Here is a 17,993-nt window from a genome sequence, read left to right as displayed (position 1 = left end):
GGTCTCTTCTCCATCCTAACGTCTCTGGGATTTCAATCTCATCCGAGGATTGGCCGCCCTCTTCCAGTGGTGACATCAATGATTCCAGGGCCTCAGTCTCCCTAGAAGTCATCAGTGGGTCACTAGTGGTAGTTTTGTCAGAATAGATCACCTTGAAGTATACCTTCCTTAAAAAAAGGCAAAGATCTTTGTATACTCCAAAGTGATCCATGTTTGTGATGGGTAAGAAAGATAGGCCCCTACTGAGTAAGTCTAGATTGCGTTTCTCCAATTGGAAATCAGATTAATGATTTTAAAATCCTCTACAGAATTCATTAACTGGAGCTTGCTTAGCGGGGACGTCTCTGGCTTCTTGTGAGTGTCTGCTCTGACCTTTATTGAGTCTCCCTGTTGACCTCCTCTGCCTCGACTCTTTCCCCCTCCTATTGTCCCTTCTTTGCCTCCCTTCAAAATACCCCTGGATGGGGGAGATTCTGACTGGTCCAATAGGTTTTTGTCTAAAAATAACACGGTATGTCGTGTTTTGTCCTCACTTCCAGATGACTGAGCCCCTGTATCTGTATCAGACCTTGAAGGGAATCTGCAAATCCGCAATTGACTTCTACCTCCTCTCACAGTGAGATTGAAGATTTCCCCTTTAGCCCAGTCATCTAAGTCCCGCTTAAATTTATTGTGTTTAGTCGTTTTTAGTTTTTTTTGAATCCTATCTATTTTCTTCTTCAGGATATCATTAAGCCTATCAAAGTCCGTGTTATCTTTCAGGGGGTTCAAGTTTCTCTCTAGTCTCCCGTATCTGGATTTGTAAAGCAGTCAACCGATCCTTCTCTTCCTCCACAATTAACCTCATTATTTCCAGACCAATACACTGCTTTTTCCACTTAATGAGGAATTGCTCCATGTGGAGGTGAGCACGACCCTCTCTCTTAACCCACGTGGGATAATCCCTCTTTCTATATAGGATTCATGTGACAATATGTCCCACTTCCTATTCAATGATTTTATAGTTACATTTTTATGTTCTTTAAAGAGAGCTTTAATTTCTGCTTCAAAATCATCCCTCGGTATAAAGGCCATTCCCTATGAAGAGATGTGGATCACAGAACGGGACAATTATAAATGACACCTATAAGGATATAATAAGGAGATATATAAACCCTCCTCCTACTGTAAATAAAGCCACGCAGGGAGGGGAACCAGAATCTAATGCCGCGTACACACAACCAGACTTTTCGACAGCAAAGGTCCGACAGAACTAATCCGTCGGACAATTTGATCGTGTGTGGGCTCCATCGGACCTTTGCAGTCCAAAAATCTGACGGAATTTCGAAATAGAACATGTTTCAAATTTTTTCGCTGAAACTCCACTGGATCCAGTTCCTATCAAGTTATCTGGCTATGTCCGACGGACAAAAACCGACGCTAGGGCAGCTATTGGCTACTGGCTATGAACTCCCTTATGGTAGTCCGGTTGTACGTCATCACGTTCGAATCCGTCGGACTTTGATTGATGTGATTGTGTGTGGCCAAGTCCGTGCATTCGGAAAGTCTGTCGGAATTCCGCCGACAGTCCGTCGGGAAGACAGTCGGACCTAGTCCGTCGAAAAAGTGTGGTCGTGTGTACGCATCATTGGAAGATTGTCAAATAATCCAAGCAAAAAAAATTAATAAAAGAGTCCTAGAATCCTCTCTCACCCATAAATATATTACCGTAATTGAGTATCAGCCAATTCCTCAGTGGCAGATGGGATACCTTTCACATAAGCAAAAAACACTACATGAAAAAACAAAGGTTAGGGACAAAAAAGTCCCAAGAATGCAAAAAAGGGGAAGAATCAACCACGGCTTATAATACAAATTTACATAAAGGCTGTATTGAAACATAGGGGGGATCACATATACTATAAATCAAGTATATGCCAAGGAATTTTTTTTATATATATATATATATTGTGAGGGGTTAGCTCGGCAGCGGGTGTGTGTGACCCCCTGGATGGGTTCACAACACAAAATCAGGCACAGCAGACAGCATTGTAGGTGCAAAAAACAAAAGATGCGGTTTATTTATGCTACATGCAGTGATACATATAACAGCCAAACAAAAATAAAACATGAAAATAAATCCTGGTCAGCTTGACCTCTAACTACATACTTAGATTCCCTGTCTAACAACTGAGTGCAGCCTTGTGCTACACCAGTCCCTGTCTCTGTTGTAGAGGTTTGCCACACAGGCGTTAACTCACCGCACAGAACAGATATCACACTCCCCAGTCTATACAACACAAAACTGGTTCCAGGATGGAGCATCTCCCTAAGCATGCTGGGGTTTTTTGTAGAGGTCTTAATGAGCCCACTTACTTCAGCTGGGCTCATTAACTCTTCCCCTCTAATTGTACAAGTCTGCATAAAGCCTGAATCTAGGGCACACATATTTCCCATCCTGGATACAACCAGGTGATTTTACCTGCGTGTTGCCACAATATTTACATCACTAATCAGCTTACCATAGATTGTATCATGTTATTACCCTTCCCTGGATGATATAGGAATAATGTAAGCTTCTCTGCCTGCAGGAGCGCTCTGCTCTTTTTAATTCATTAATGCTGCAACATGGTTTTATGTATTGGTTTAATTTAGTGAGATATACTGTATTAATCAGGATTAAAACATTTCCTTGGCATATATTTGATTCATAGTATATAAGACCCCCCCCCCACGTTTCAGTAAATCCTTTTTGTAAATTTGTATCATAAGCCGTGGTTGATTCTACCCCTTTCTTGCTTTCTTGGGACTTTCTTGTCCCTATCCTTTGTTTTTTCATAGAACATAAACTTGAGCTATTGATGAATTTTGTTTTTTAAATTAATAGTGTATTGCTTTTATCCAGATACATTTTTGTGTCATAATCTTTACTCTGGAAAACGTCAATAAAAACGTAATGAAAGTGAAATGAGAAATTAGTGTGAATGTATTTATTTTATTAAATATAGTTGGTGATTTTATTTTGTGTTACTGTTTCACAGAAACTGGATGACACAAGTTCTTCAGAAGGAAGTACCATTGATATAAAACCAGAAGCAGAGGAAGTTCCAGTAGAACAGCCAGAAGAATACCTGGATCCAGATAATTGCTTTACAGATGGTATGCTTTAGCTTAAAAAGACCCAGATGATGATCTTGAAATGGCGATTGGAAGTCATTACATGACCAAAGAAATGCTATTTTTCAGTCCTATGATCATATTGTAATTCTGTGCATTAGTATTGTCCCCCCCCCCCACCGGACACAGTTAATCCTAGACCTACTGTAAAAAGCGGTATTAAACCCAGAGCCAAAAATGTAATATATTGCAGCTTACGAATCATGAGATATTGTGGCTGCATTCATTTTCTTTTTTTTGTTTTTATCACTCTGTTTTCACCTGGTGATCTGGCCAGTAGTAATGGGCCAAAACCCCCCCAGTTTGGTTTTCACCAGAACTCCCAAACCGAGAGTACCCATGTTGATAGGGACAAGGGTCTCTTCCCCACAACCCTGGGCTGTGCTTGGGAGGAGTCTACGGGCAGGGGGCTTTAAGGAATCTGGAAGCCCCTTGTAAAAGATCTCGCCCCCTCCATGTGAATGAGTATAGGGTACACAGTACCCCTACCCATTCACCAATGGGTCTGCACATGGTTCGGGAGGTGCTCGCTCATTCTCCCCCTTTCCTGACTTGCCAGGCTACGTACTCGGATAAGAATCTGGTATGGCTTTTTTTTTTTTTGCATGTTGGTGCAATTGGTTAAAATCCATGTAGTATGGACTGGGGGGACCCCACGCCATTTTTTTATTTCTTTTTTTAAATTGCCGGTTGCCAGCAATTGCAACTGTGAGTCAATTTAAATGTGATTTAACTCATTCATTTTTTCTGCAGCAGGTTCTCTACATGCTACAGATGCCACCATACAGACAGACTATGCACTATAATTAAAGGAATTTTTCATTTTTATTGTTGTACTTTAAGCATCATTAAAATCACTGCTCCTTTAAAAACAATATTTTTTTAAAAACAATTTTGCATTGATACATGTCTCCCAGGGCAGTACCCAGACCACAATACCACTTTTATGGCCAATCGCTTGCATATAAGCCTTCAAAATGGGCACTTTTGATTTCTCCTGTTCAGCTTCCATAGACGTCAATGGAGTTAGTAGTTTGGGGCGGAACTTTTCCCCTGTTTGTGAGTTCTTCTGCACACCGAACTAATAAAGCCCAACTCCAGATAACACTTTATAAGCAGTTACAGCAAACAGTTTGTTTTCCTTTTGGGATAAAGATTTTACGTAAGTAAAGAAAAGCTGACCATTGTCTGTGTTAAAGTGGTTGTAAACCTCTAATATGAAAAATGATCAAAGTACATCTGAATCCAAAGAACCAAGTCTCATTTCTCTCTGCTCTTTCCTCTCTTTCTATCTCTGAAGGAACCACATACCAGTGCCATTCCTTCAGAGCTGTGTGCCATGCCTGGGACTCCCATTTACATGCACGGGAGTGATGTCATAGCGGCTCCGGCCAATCAGATGGCCGGAGCTCAAGAACCAGTGCTAAAGGCAAGTCTAAAGGAAGGGGGAGGTGGGACTTTGAATGAAGCACATTGATGTAAATGGTAACATTTATTGTATAAAAGAAAGATATAATACGTAGTAAAAATCATGAATCATTATCAATATTCAATAATTAATATATATATACACATACATATACATACAATAGAGGTAAATTACTACATAATTGCAGACAGTAATATCATAAAAAAAATATGTTGAAATTGATCTTATAGGACCCATGATGATTGTAAACACGGCATTGATAGCTCTACGTGTTTCGTGAATTGATTCACTTTTCAGGAGCATACACGTGGGTTGGGTATAGGAGGTAATAAAATAGATAACAAAATTACCTGAACCTGGTGAATAAGAGCCAGGGATCCAGGATAGTATGCAGAGGGAGACAAAGATAGCAATGGAAACCATCAAGGTGAGTCAGCCACCCATGAACGATGGCGTGACGTTGGTGGGCGTGTGGCTGCGTGCCCTTATAGGCTTCATTCATGGGTGGCTGATTTACCTTGATGGTTTTCAGTTGCTATCTTTGCCTGACTCTGCATACTATCCTGGATCTCAGGCTCTTATTCACCAGGTTCAGGTTACTATGTTATTCACAATCAATCCCTTTTATTTATGTGCACATTTTAGCCACTGGTTTTTACTTTCTTCTCTCCAGCTGATTTCCCTTTTTCACTACTCCATCATCTTCTAATTCCACCTGTTTGGACTTCATTCACACTTATCTTCACTCTCATTGTCCTGCCCTTTACCAAGCACAGGACATATTACACCACTTATACTTTATTATATTCTCAGAAGTCCCTTTCTGTTTAAAGGTTCCAGCATTTATGGCCACTTATGATCACCTTTGTAATAAATGTGATGAGGGGCGCTGAAACAATATATAATATATATATAATAATGACCGCAGCTATTTATAAGTGCCAAAAAGTGGTGTTCATAATAAAAATAATAAGCTGTAGTCATAGTCACCCGCAATGTCTCCAAAAAATCAACCATACAATAGTGCTATAAACAATGACTAAAATCCAATCATAAATAAAGTCCTGTATGTGAAATTTGTGCAATCCTGCAAAAGAAATATATATATGTCCTCTGTACAAAATTCCAATCCAGCATGTGAATGAACATGTGCAAAAGAGTTATTTCCATTGTGCGTTTGAACCACCTCCACCGACTGTGCCGGACACCCAAATGTGAAATGGTTGTCTCCTTACCAGAAGATGTTGACCTTAATGGTTAGAAAAAGGTCTAATATGCTTTGTGCAAGAGATGACTTGCTATAACAACCAGAAAATATACCATACGGGGTATGTTCACCTCCTCTCCACCCGTAGCAACAGCCAGAGTATTATGCAAAGGAGATGCAAACAGCACAATAGTGTAATCCCATTTTTTAATAAAAGATATAATAAAACAAAAAGCCAAGTGGCTTACATTTTGTACTGGGGCTAGTGAACTTGTAGTTACAATGGAGAATCCACTCTGCGTGTGGTAGCTGCTAGGCCTGCTTTCCACCGCTGACTGCCGATGACCAGAGGGACCAGAAATGAGGTAGGATAGTGTAAACAGGCACACCTCGACCTACGTTTCACTTCACGTCCTCACCTTTACCTCATGGAAATCTGTCCTCCCTGGATGTTGCCCTCGCTGGGCCTCAGGCTGTCCACACAGCCTCAGCTCCCGGCAGCGATGCCCTCTTTGGGGTTTCAGATCATTGGTGCTACTCTCTTACCATATAATTATATATGTAAGTATCTTAGAGAGAGGGGGAGGTTGTATAGCCCAATCGTTATTCTATTTTTTATTTACAATTTGTTTCCTCCTTGATTGGGTCAGACGATACATAAATCTTCTCTATTTTATTGCCTCCTATAGCCAACCTACGTCCATGCTCCTGAAGAGTGAGTCAATTAACGAAACGAGTAGAGCTATTAATGCCGTGTTTCCAATCATCATGGGTCCTATTAGATCAATTTCAACATATGTTTTTTTCACGTGATTATTACCACGTATTATATCTTTCATTTATACGATAAATGTTACTATTTACATCAAGGTGCTTCATTCAAAGTCCCACCTCCCCCTTCCCCCTTTCTTTAATCAAATAGGGATGGAGGCACTGGAGCTTACCAGGTCACCGCCTGGTTCAGGTCCAGCTCTGCTGTCAGTGATCCTCCCAGGCACTCATGCGACTCTGCACTCCTGCGCCTCCTGTCTGCTCTATCAGGGGCCTCCAGTCAGGTGTAAGAGAGGCCGTCCTCTGTATATCAGGCTCTACCACCAGGTACGTGACAGTAGCAGACAGCCATTCCTATGGAGGAACTTTGCCAGCATCTAGGAGGGTTGACACAGGTTGTTAAAGACTTACAAGAAGGATATACCCAGCTGGAAGGACGTATACAGTCCTTGTCTACCTCAACTACCGCTCAAGGATCTGCTCGAGCATCCTCCATCCCACTGGGAATCTCTTCTGCTCCTGCAGTTGTTATGCTACCCCCTGAACCTAGAGTCCCAACACCAGAGAGGTTCCTTGGAGAATACAATAAATTCAGGGCTTTTGCAATGCGTTTGAACTTTACTTTGCACTACAGGCACACACATTCTCTCTGGAAGCAACTAAAGTCTGCTTTGTATCCTGGGCCCATTGTCTCTTAGAGAAAAAATCTGCATCTTTAACGGACTTAGCCTCTTTCTTTGAAGCCATGGCCCAGTTATACGAAGACCCCCAGCAAGCTACCACCACAGACGCAGCTCATCATAAGCTTCAACAGGGTTGCAGAGCAGTTGAAGATTACGTCTCAGAATTCAGATGCTGGAGTCCTGACACTAACTAGAATGATGCTGCTCTGCGCTACCAGTTCCGTATGGGCCTTTCTGAAGCCCTCAAAGATGAACTAGCCTGAATAGGGGTTCCCCCTACCCTGGAGGCTCTTATTAACTTGCCAATCCAGATCGACCGTCATCTGAGGGAGTGAAGGTCAGAACGAGTCAGTGGCCAGGCACGCCCAGTATGGATGCTACCACAAGTACCCAGTTCTTTCAGTTCTACTCCACCAGCTCCTGCTGCATCCACCTCTGACGCACCATAACCAATGTAGCCTGGCCTACTTCATGCCTCACTCTCTGCAGAAGAGTGCCAACGTAGATGCCAGCAGAATCTCTGCCTGTACTGTGGAGGACCAGGACATTATGTGAGGTTTTGCCCAGCTTAACTCTGTAAGTGCCTCTCAGTTACTTCCACTTCTACTCCAACCTTGCCCAGCAATTCTGCTCACATTGCTCTTTCCGTTCTATTGCAGCTCCCAGGAAGGACTATCCAGACTCCCACTATAATTGATTCTGGAGCTTGCAGCTGTTTTGTGGACTTATCCTCTGCTGCAAGACACCATATTCTGCTACAACCTAAGGCTCAGAGGCTTTCTATACACCTGGCAGATGGTTCCACCATTAAATCCGGGTGGATTACCCACAAAACCATCCCACTATCCGCCACCATTACCAAGAACCACCAAGAACTGCTACGCCAGGGTGCCATTGCTTCTCCCCCGTTCCATCCCGCATATCAACTGGGCCACAGAGGAAATCAAGTTTCTCTCCCTCTATTGCGTTCAGCACTGTCTGCAAGAAAGCTGTTGTGACCAACCTTCCTTACTGTGCCTTGACACGGATTCTGAAGCCTGCCAATCTGTACCAGCAGTATATCATGACTTCCTGGATGTGTTCAGCAAGAAGGGGGCAGAAACTCTTCCTCACCATCAGTCCTACAACTGTCCAATCAAACTTCTCCCCTTTGTTGAAGTCCCTCTTGTCCGAATCTTAACTTGCCGCATTAAAAGACTATATTGATAACTTAAAGAAAGGGGTTAATTTGTCCTTCCACATCTCCGGCCAGAACGGGAATTTTCTTTGTGGAAAAAAGGAACTATTCACTACGGCCCTGTGTGGACTATTGTGAACTTAAAAAAGTCACCTTTTAAAACTGCTACCCCCTTCCACTAGTGCCTGAATTATTCCAGAGACTCGGTACTGCCACCGTATTCACAAAATTGGATCTCCGAGGTGCCTTTAACCTGGTCCGTATACGAGAGGGGGGATGAATGGAAGACGACATTCTGAACACGGTTTGGGCATTTCGAATATCTCGTAATGCCTTTCGGACTTTGCAATGCCCCCGATACGTTCCGGCACTTTATTAACAATGTCTTCTGAGATTTCCTGGATCTCTGTGTTGTAATATACCTTGATGACATACTAATCTTCTCTCCCTCTCTAGACAACCACCTTAGACATGTCAAGAGTGTATTGGGTCACCTTTGACAACATGGACTTTACGCCAAACCTGAGAAGTGCGAGTTTGAATGCCAAAGCATCCAATTTCTGGCCCTGATCATGTCCACTTAAGGTATCAAAATGGATCCCCAAAAGGTCACGGCCATCCTGGACTGGCCAGCTCCCAGCGATAAGAAAGGTATCCAACGCTTTGTGGGATTCGCAAATTTTTATCGAACATTCATCGGGGGTTTCTCAGCAATCATCTCTCCCATCACACAACTAACCAAACAAGGCACTAGATTCCATTGGTCTCTGAAACCTCAGGCTGCCTTTGAGCCGCTAAAAAGGCTGTTTACATCTGTGTTTGTTCTGAAGCATCCTGATCCAGCCCTGCCCTACGTCCTAGAAGTAGACGCTTCAGGAACAGCGGTTGGAGCAATACTGTCCCAGAGGCAGTGATATAAAGCTCTGTTGCACCCAGTCGCCTTCTTTTCCCACAAACTACCAACTACAGAGGAAAACTATGATGTTTGGGACCATGAACTTCTAGCCATTAAAGCTGCCTTGGAGGAGTGGAAGTACTTACTACAAAGGGCTGCACACCCAATCCTGATCTATACATCTACACACTAATCTAGAATATTTAAGGACAGCAAAGAGGTTGAAGCCCTGGCAAGCCAGGTGAACGCTATTCTTTTCTAGATTTGCCTTCCCTATAACGTACAGGCCTGGATCCAAGAATACAAAGCCCGATGTGTTGTCACGCATGTTTAGTAAGTCTGAAGAAGTTTCATCCACAGATACCATTCTGTCTTCTGGGAACTTCCTTCTACTACAAGGGGACTTGATCCCCACCACTTGGAGTGACTTTATTGGCAAAAGATGGGCTGCTTTGGTATGAATACAAGGTCTTTGTACCAGAGGATCTCCAAATTTCCATGTTGGGGCAGTGTCATGATCACGTACTAGCAGGGCATTAGCAAGACTTCTGAACTGGTGCAATGGACATTCTGGTGGCATGGGGTGGAGAAGGACTGTAAGAGATATGTGGAATCCTGCACCACCTGCATCCGCAACAAGAACAGCAAATACAGGGCTTGGGGTCTTTTAAAACCATTACCTGTCCCTAATAGACCTTGGGGGAGGAGTTCAATGGACTTTATTGTAGAACTTCACCCATAGGAGGGCTACAACACTATTTTTGTATTAGTCAACCGGCTATCTAAGATGGCACATTTCCTACCTATGAAGGGTACACCATCGGCCCAAGAAACTGCACAAACCTTTATCAAGGCGATCATAAGGCTTCATGAGATTCCAGATAATATTGTGTCTGACCGTGGAGAGCAGTTCACCTCCAGGTTCTTGAGAGCTTTATGTAGTTCCCTAAGAATTGAACTTACATTTTCATCAGCTTATCACCCACAAACAAATGGACAGACGGAAAGAACCAATCAAACTCCTGAACAATATCGACTCTGCTTCTCTTCATTTTCCCAAGATGACTGGGTCTCACCGCTTCCTCTGGCTGAGTTTTTTTTATAATAATTCTGTTCACAAAACAGTCACCATTCTTTGCTTATGGTTTTCATCCTTCTTTTTTGTCCAATAAAATACCAGATTGCCCTATACCAGCTGTTCTGGAAGCAATAGATTTCTTTAACTCTAACCACAAACTGTTACAGGAAACAATGGCAAAGACACAGAGGCCTATAATTAAAGAGGTTTTTGACAAGAAGAGAAGGGGAGATTTGATCTTGAATACTGGTGACCAAGTGTGACCAAGTGTGGTTAGCGACATCTACTCTGAAATTAGCCTGCCCTTTGAAAAAACTGGGCCCTAAGTTTGTGGGGCCATTCCCAGTGAAAAGACAGATTAACAATGTTGCTTACAAGTTAGAACTGCCAGACTCGTTTAGGACTCATCCCATGTTCCATGTAACCCTTCTGAAACCCGCTATCTCAAATCCTTTTCCGGGGCGAAATACTTGCCCACCTGTACCCATAATTGTCAACGGAGAAGAATTTGAAGTTGAAACAATCTTAGATTGCAGGAAAAGGGAAGTAATCAGGTTCAGTACCTGATAAAATGGAAAGGGTATGGGCCAGAGGACAACTCTTGGGAACCAGAAGATAATATTCATGCCAGAGAGTTGATTCAGGTTTTCAAAAACTCCCATCCTGCCAGATTGGCCAATTAGGGGGGAAATGTCAGGAAGGACATACCAGCAACCAAGATAGTACCGCAGAAGACATTAGGAAACTTCAATTCCTGTTAGGAGAATGCCGCAGGTGCACACCTTGTGATAGTTTATGGTGGCCCCAAAATAGGCTACTTGATATCTGTTCCTGTTGTGACCTGGCTTGTTTCCTGGCGTTCCTGCCTTCTGCCTCCATCCAACCTTGGCTTGTCCTTCACTCTGCACCTACCTGTTCCTTCTGCTACCTTATTCTGTCATGTTCCAGTACCAGTTTGTTCCAGCTTACTGCTTACCCTTGTTCCTGGACTTTTTCTGTGTTGGTGTTCCTCCACAACCCCACTAGGAGTGCCTGTCCAGCTCTGCTGTCAGTGATCCTGCGAGGCACTCGTGTGAACCTGCACTCCTGCGCCTCCTGTCTGTTCTATTAGGGGCCTCAAGTCAGAGGTGTAAGAGAGGCTGTCCTCTGCAAATCAGGCTCTACCACCAGGTATGTAACACATTGTGTAGAAGAGGGTGTGCGTGACATCAGATCCCCACTCTCTGCTTTCTACTGCTGAGAAAAATCCTTTGATCTGTGTGCTTTACAAGTCTGTAGAAGAGAGAGTGCTGCAGATAAACAGGTACAACGTATTAGGAGTATTTGTTTAATCTCTGTGTTTTACCTGAGGCTAGTCACTTCAGTTGGTATATGTAAAGGTTTACAACCATTTTAAATGGTTTGTCTCAACCCTCCAACTGCTACATCTGACAGCTTGTTCTGTTGAAAAACAACAGAATTACTGACCTGATCACCAGGTAAAAATAAAAGATGCAGCCACCACATCTAAGAAGTGATAAGTTGCAATATAATAAGTGTTTGCTTTAGAGTTTAATACCACTTTAACAGCAAGGGTGCCCCTTAATTTAAAAAAAAAAATCATGTTGCCTCATTCCTATATTTTTTTATAACTTCAGTCCTTAAATAATTCAAAGCGTTATGTGCCACTTTAACATATAAAGAAATAAAAATGTAAGGGCAGACTCTTTTGTCTTTAATGTAATGACACACAAACTCTTAAAAAATGCCAGTTAGCACTAGTTATACCTAAACTAGTGAAAACAAAACATTCATGTAAAATCAGAACCCCTACTGTGAAAAAACATGAGCACATTTGTGAGCTATTATTGATACTTGCCAACAAGCAAGTTCATACCCTTTTTCCCCATTTATGAATATTAATAACAGTATATATTATAATATATTATATTATAATATAGTATATATTATAGTATAACAGTATATTAACTAATAACATTCAGGAAAAGTAATCATGTAAAATGTTGATTCAGTTAGTTATTCACTTGCTTTTGGGGATAGGAAGGAATTTTTATCCCTGTGGGAGAAAATTGGACCACACTTTGTAAGGGTTTTTTGACACCCACTGAATCAACTACTGATTTTATACTCTGAGGATACAAAATGCCCCTGTATTGAAAGCCTAGGTCAGCGTTACTGTTTATAGGGTTTTTATCATTTTAAGAGTAATAGGCATGGAAGAAAAAAATTTGACTATGTAGCATTCTCTAATGCACTTTCATTACAAACTATAAGCAAATGTTTTAGACAATACTTACAGTATGTCCCTCCCGAGCCTCTTTTGAAGATAAGTAGATAGCCAAAAAAGGAAATGAGAGGAAATCCCTGGTTGGCTCTAGAACTAGTATCCCAATTGGAAGATTCCCCCTATTCCTGATCTGGTGGCAATCCAAAATTTGGGATTTTATTTCATGTTCATCTTTGGTTATAACACAATCTAGCACTTAGGTGTAACCCTACAATAATATATGTGGGCCAAGCACCTAGAAATCCTTGTCTCCCTGGATGGATATTCTATTGATAAGTATATAAATTCCAGCACTCAAATGTCCATAAAAAGTCTATACTGATGAAAACCGAAAGTGCTTCCTTCAATGTACAACTTTCTTCCTTTTTTCCACAGCAGTTATAATCTCTCACTAGATTTCCATGGCCTTACAGATATACAGTTGGTATAGAAAATAATCACCCCTCATTAAAATAATCAAATTTTGGCGCTTTGCAACCAGAAATGAAGACATATGCAGTTTTTGTTTTATCCAGCTTTATTCACTAGTGCAACGTATAACATCCAAGTGAAAGATATAACACCAACATGTCAGAACAAAATAAAATAAATAAAAAAAACAGAATCACTAAGTTGGAAAAATAATCACCCCATTATGTCAGTATTTTGTTGAACCACCTTTTGCTTTATTTACAGCTTTTATTCTGTTGGGATATGTCTCTAACTAACTTTGTACATCTAGACTTTGCAATATTTGCCCACCATTCTTTGCAGAACTGCTCAAGTTCAGATCAATTTGATGGTGACCGTTTGTGGACTGCAGTCTTCAAGTCATTCCACAGATTTTCGATGGGGTTTAAGTCTGGGCTCTGACTAGGCCATGCAAGGACATTGACCTTTTTCTCCTTTAACCACTGTGTGGTCATTTTTGCTGTGTGCTTCGGGTCATCCAAAACAGCTCCCAATCCAAATAACACCATTTCTACAGTAAAGCATGGAGGTGGTAGTATACTGTTATAGGGGTGTTTCTCTGCAGCAGGGACTCTTCTATACTGACTTCTTGTCAGGATAGAAGAAAAATGGATGGGGCAAAATACTATCAAATTCTTGAGGTAAATCTGTTTCCATCTGCCAGGAAGTTAATTGGAAGGTTTACCTTCCAACATGATAATGACTCAAATGGCCATCATCAAATTTAATGGAACTTTAGCAGTTCTGCAAAGGAGAGTGGGCAAATATTGCAAAGTCTAGATGTGCAAAGTTAGTAGACACAAATCCCAACAGACTAAAGGCTGTAATTAAGGAAAAAAGCGGTTCAACAAAATATTGACATAAGGGGGTGATCCTTTTTCCAACTCCAAAAAGTGTAACAAGGAGGAAAAAAAACTATACAGTGCAGTATGTCACACCATACACACAATATATTAAATCATAAATGTGCTTACATTAAATCATAAACCAAAATGTGAATCTTATAACTATACACTTTCTTCCCAGTGTATCCTATATCAAATGCAGAAGTGAGCTTACTGAACCGTATCACTGTTTATCCTCGGGCCATATACACTTTATATACGTTTTTCCTTTTTCTAATTGCATAATCTCCCACAGATTGGCAAATATTTTCAGCCCATCCCACAGTACCTGTGTGCCTCCCAGAAGACAGCGGGGGGGGGGGGGGCAGAGGAGGGGACGGACATGGGGTAGTTCAATGTGGACTCTGCTGCGCTCTTTCGCCGAAAGTGGGAACAAATGCAATTAGACAGGTATCTGCACCCCCTCCCCCTGAAAGGTGCCAAATGTGACACTGGTTGGGGGGAGGAACCAGAATCAGCGGAAGTTCCATTTCTGGGTGCTAAACAAACTAAAAGAAGGCAAATACTATAGTTATAAATTGCAAAATCAATCAGCACAATCCTAAGTGGATAAAAACTAAACAAACAAATATACATAATGGTGAATGTGAAACAAATTAAATCAAAAGTAGCTGCTATCACTCAGTGTTTTCACTCCACTCAAAAGAAAAAATAAATAAAAAAGAAGTGCTGCACTACTAATTACAATAAATACAATGCTCCTCAAATGATCAACGAAGACGTGAACTGTCCAAACTTTCCAGTCCATGAACAAGTGATATATGAATAAAGTGACAATTAAGAAAAACGATCCACCAGTCTTGTTTCACCAGTGGGTCAAACACAGCAGCATAAGAGACTGGGGTGATGCTGGCACTGGCAGTCCTCTATTTCTTATGCATTCTCTCTCTGGTTCTCAAACCCTTAATGTATCTAACGATCAGCGCTCCGTATAAAATAATACAATATAAAATTATACAGAGAGCACTAGATTTTGCCATTTTTTTCTGTGTTTACTGATTGTTATATACATCGAGGATTTAAGAACCAGACAGAGGATGTATAAGAAATAGAGGACTACCAGTGGCAGAATCATGCCAGTCTCTTATGATATCCCCAGAGGGGAACTGCTGTGTTTGACCCGCTGGTGAAACGGGTCAAAATGTGAGGTGAGCAGCTTACAACACAGGCGGAGGACAGCACAAGCACTTTTTGGATTTATTTACACAAGAATGGTGGATCGTTTTCCTTAATTGTCACATGGCCACTTTATTCATATATCACTTGTTCATGGACTAGAATAATTTGGATAGTGCATGTCTTCATTGACCATTTGAGGAGCACTGTATTTATTTATTGTAATTAGTAGTGCAGCACTGTTTTTTTATTTAAATACTATAGTTAAGCAAAATGTAACTAAATTGCATTGCTGCTTACATTCAACGACATAAGAAGCGCGGATCAGGGACTTCTGGTTCCGGATATTCATCTGACGTCACCTCATGATGAGTTTCGTGACTCGACTTTATCAAAGGATCCTTTGATAAAGTCAAGTGATGAAATACATCAGAAGTGTTGTCAGATGCATGTATGGAATCATGTATGGAATCACAAGTCCCTGACCCGCTATCTTGGATGCAGATATATACATGTGCTTCTTAGTTTGTTGATCGTGAGCAGATTTTTTACTCAATATAAATGCAAATTAGTTACATTTTGCTTAACTATGGTCTTTTGCCTTCTTTTAACTTTATGCCAACATTATGCATTTCTGAGTGACCTTCGCTACTATAAGGAGAAGTGGTAGAAGGAGTTGGTGTTGGAAATGGTCTATAAATGAGCCCTGAAAGGAGTGTTTTGGCACAGGGGAGAGAGTGAGCACTGGGGAGATTGGATCTTTTTGGATCACTTTTATGTGTGAGCACAACCATAATTGTAATATTATATGTTTAATAAACTTATGGCACTATAGTAGTTTTTTCTCTTTTTTTTTTTTCACGGTGTGTTACACTGGGAAGAAAGTGGTGATCAGATTCATATTTTGGTTCATGATTTAATGTAAGCACATTTATGATTTAATATATTGAGTGTATGGTGTGGCATATTACAATATATATTTTTTTTCTCTGTTACACTTTTTGGAATGGTGCAAGGAAAGCTGAGAAGCACACATCAGAAGGTGGAATCTAATGCCGTGTATACACAGCCAGACTTTCCGACAGCAAAGGTCCGATGGAATAAATTCGTCCTACAATTCGACCATGTGTGGGCTTCATCTGACCTTTGCTATCAAAAAATCAGAAGGACTTTAGATTTAGAACATGTTTCAAATCTTTCCAACGGACTCGAGTCCGGTTGAAAAATCCATCTGTCTGTATGCTAGTCCGACAGACGAAAACCAACGCTAGGGCAGCTATTGGCTACTGGCTATGAATTTCCTTATTCTAGTCCGGTCGTACATCATCACGGTCGAATCCGGTGGACTTTGGTGTGATTGTGTGTAGACAAGTCCATTTCGGCGGAACTCCGTCGAAAAGTCCTTCGGAGTTTAGTCCGACGGCGAAAAGTTCGGCCGTGTGTACTCGGCATAAAACACCTAGAGTTGTTTTCTGATCTTTATATGAGCGGCTTATATCTGTAGGGTCATGAGAATCTGGTGAGAGCTTATGATTGTTGTAGAATAAAGGAAGATTTTTATGGACATTTGAGTGCTGGAATTTATATACTAATCAGATTTCGACATGCAGAGAGGGTGAATTTCTATAAGGGCTCATGCACACTGCAACTCAAAACAAAAAGCTGCTTCTACAGGCATTTGAGCTCTTATTTCTCTGCCTAAAAGCTTGAAGAAGCTGGTGCTTTTGTTTTATAGAGTTTCTTTGGGCTTTTTTGAGATTTTTTTTTTCCACAGACATTTCGGTGTCTTTCTGCTTGAAAGCTCCTTTTAAAAATGTGAGTTTGGTGGGGGGGGGGTTTCTGCCTGTAAGAGCATTTTCCTGTAAACTCCTGAAAAAGCTATAGTGTGCATAGACACATTGGCTAACATGGAGGGGAGTTTCCAGGCAAAAAAATGTGAGAGCTCAAAAAAGCTCAGAAGCCTGTTGGAGCAGCTTCTTTGGGCTTCTTTGAGCTGTAGTATGCATGAGCCCTAACAGGGACACAGACAGCAATAAAAACCTGACAGGTGTTCTAATCCCTCTCCACTCTATCCAAAACAAAAAAAAGTTTGGCCTATACCTATATGTTAAAAAAAGCCTGCAATCCTCTGTAGCTATTTTCCAAGGAGAACAGGTAATGGCAGCCTCCCAATCTCTAATGTAAGCACAAAGCAATTGTTTCTAAGCTGTTAAAAATCAACTGAATCCTACTATAGAGTCTTTGATAATTCTTAGGAAATTTTGAGAATGAATTACTTTACAGTACAAGCAGGTATATAGGTCAGTGATAGCTTGTTTAAAAGTTGTATTACTGCTTGTTAAGTAACGTATGTATAAATACTTTAATGTTCATATGTTTCTACATACAGGAAACCATAGTGCAAAGCCTCACAGGGACATACAGTATCTCACAAAAGTGAGTCCACCCCTCACATTTTTGTAAATATTTTATTATATCATGTGACAACACTGAAGAAATTACACTTTGCTACAATGCAAAGTAGTGAGTGTACAGCTTGTATAACCGGTTAAATTTGCTGTCCCTTTAGAATAACTCAACACACAGCCATTAATGTCTAAACCACTGGCAACAAAAGTGAGTAGACCCCAAGTGAAAATGTCCAAATTGAGTTCAGTTAGCCATTTTCCCTCCCCGGTGTCAAGTGACCCGCTAGTGTTACAAGGGGAGCAGATGTGTTAAATTTGGTGTTATCACTTTCACTCTCTTATACTGGTCCCTGGAAGTTCAACATTGCACCTCATGGCAAAGAACTCGTTTAGGATCTGAAAAAAAAGAATTGTTACTTCACATAAAGATG

The 17,993-nt window shown here is 41.1% G+C and overlaps 1 protein-coding gene across 5 annotated transcripts in view; it reads left to right on the top strand.

Moving 5' to 3' along the window:
* SCN8A (sodium voltage-gated channel alpha subunit 8) overlaps positions 1-17,993 on the top strand; it is a 323,320-nt gene that overhangs the window by 251,954 nt on the left and 53,373 nt on the right. For all 5 annotated transcript variants that reach the window (XM_077483715.1, XM_077483713.1, XM_077483711.1 and 2 more), the window contains one exon: positions 3,021-3,138. In XM_077483715.1, the coding sequence (XP_077339841.1) occupies positions 3,021-3,138 (118 nt within the window). The remainder of the gene's footprint in view (positions 1-3,020; positions 3,139-17,993) is intronic.

This window comes from Lithobates pipiens, unplaced genomic scaffold (assembly GCF_037356315.1).
Source record: "Lithobates pipiens isolate NorthernLeopardFrog02 unplaced genomic scaffold, aLitPip1_a1.2 Scaffold_16, whole genome shotgun sequence".
NCBI lineage: Eukaryota > Metazoa > Chordata > Amphibia > Anura > Ranidae > Lithobates > Lithobates pipiens.
Note: the sequence above shows the minus strand (reverse complement) of the source record. Positions and strands in the feature narration are given on the sequence as shown.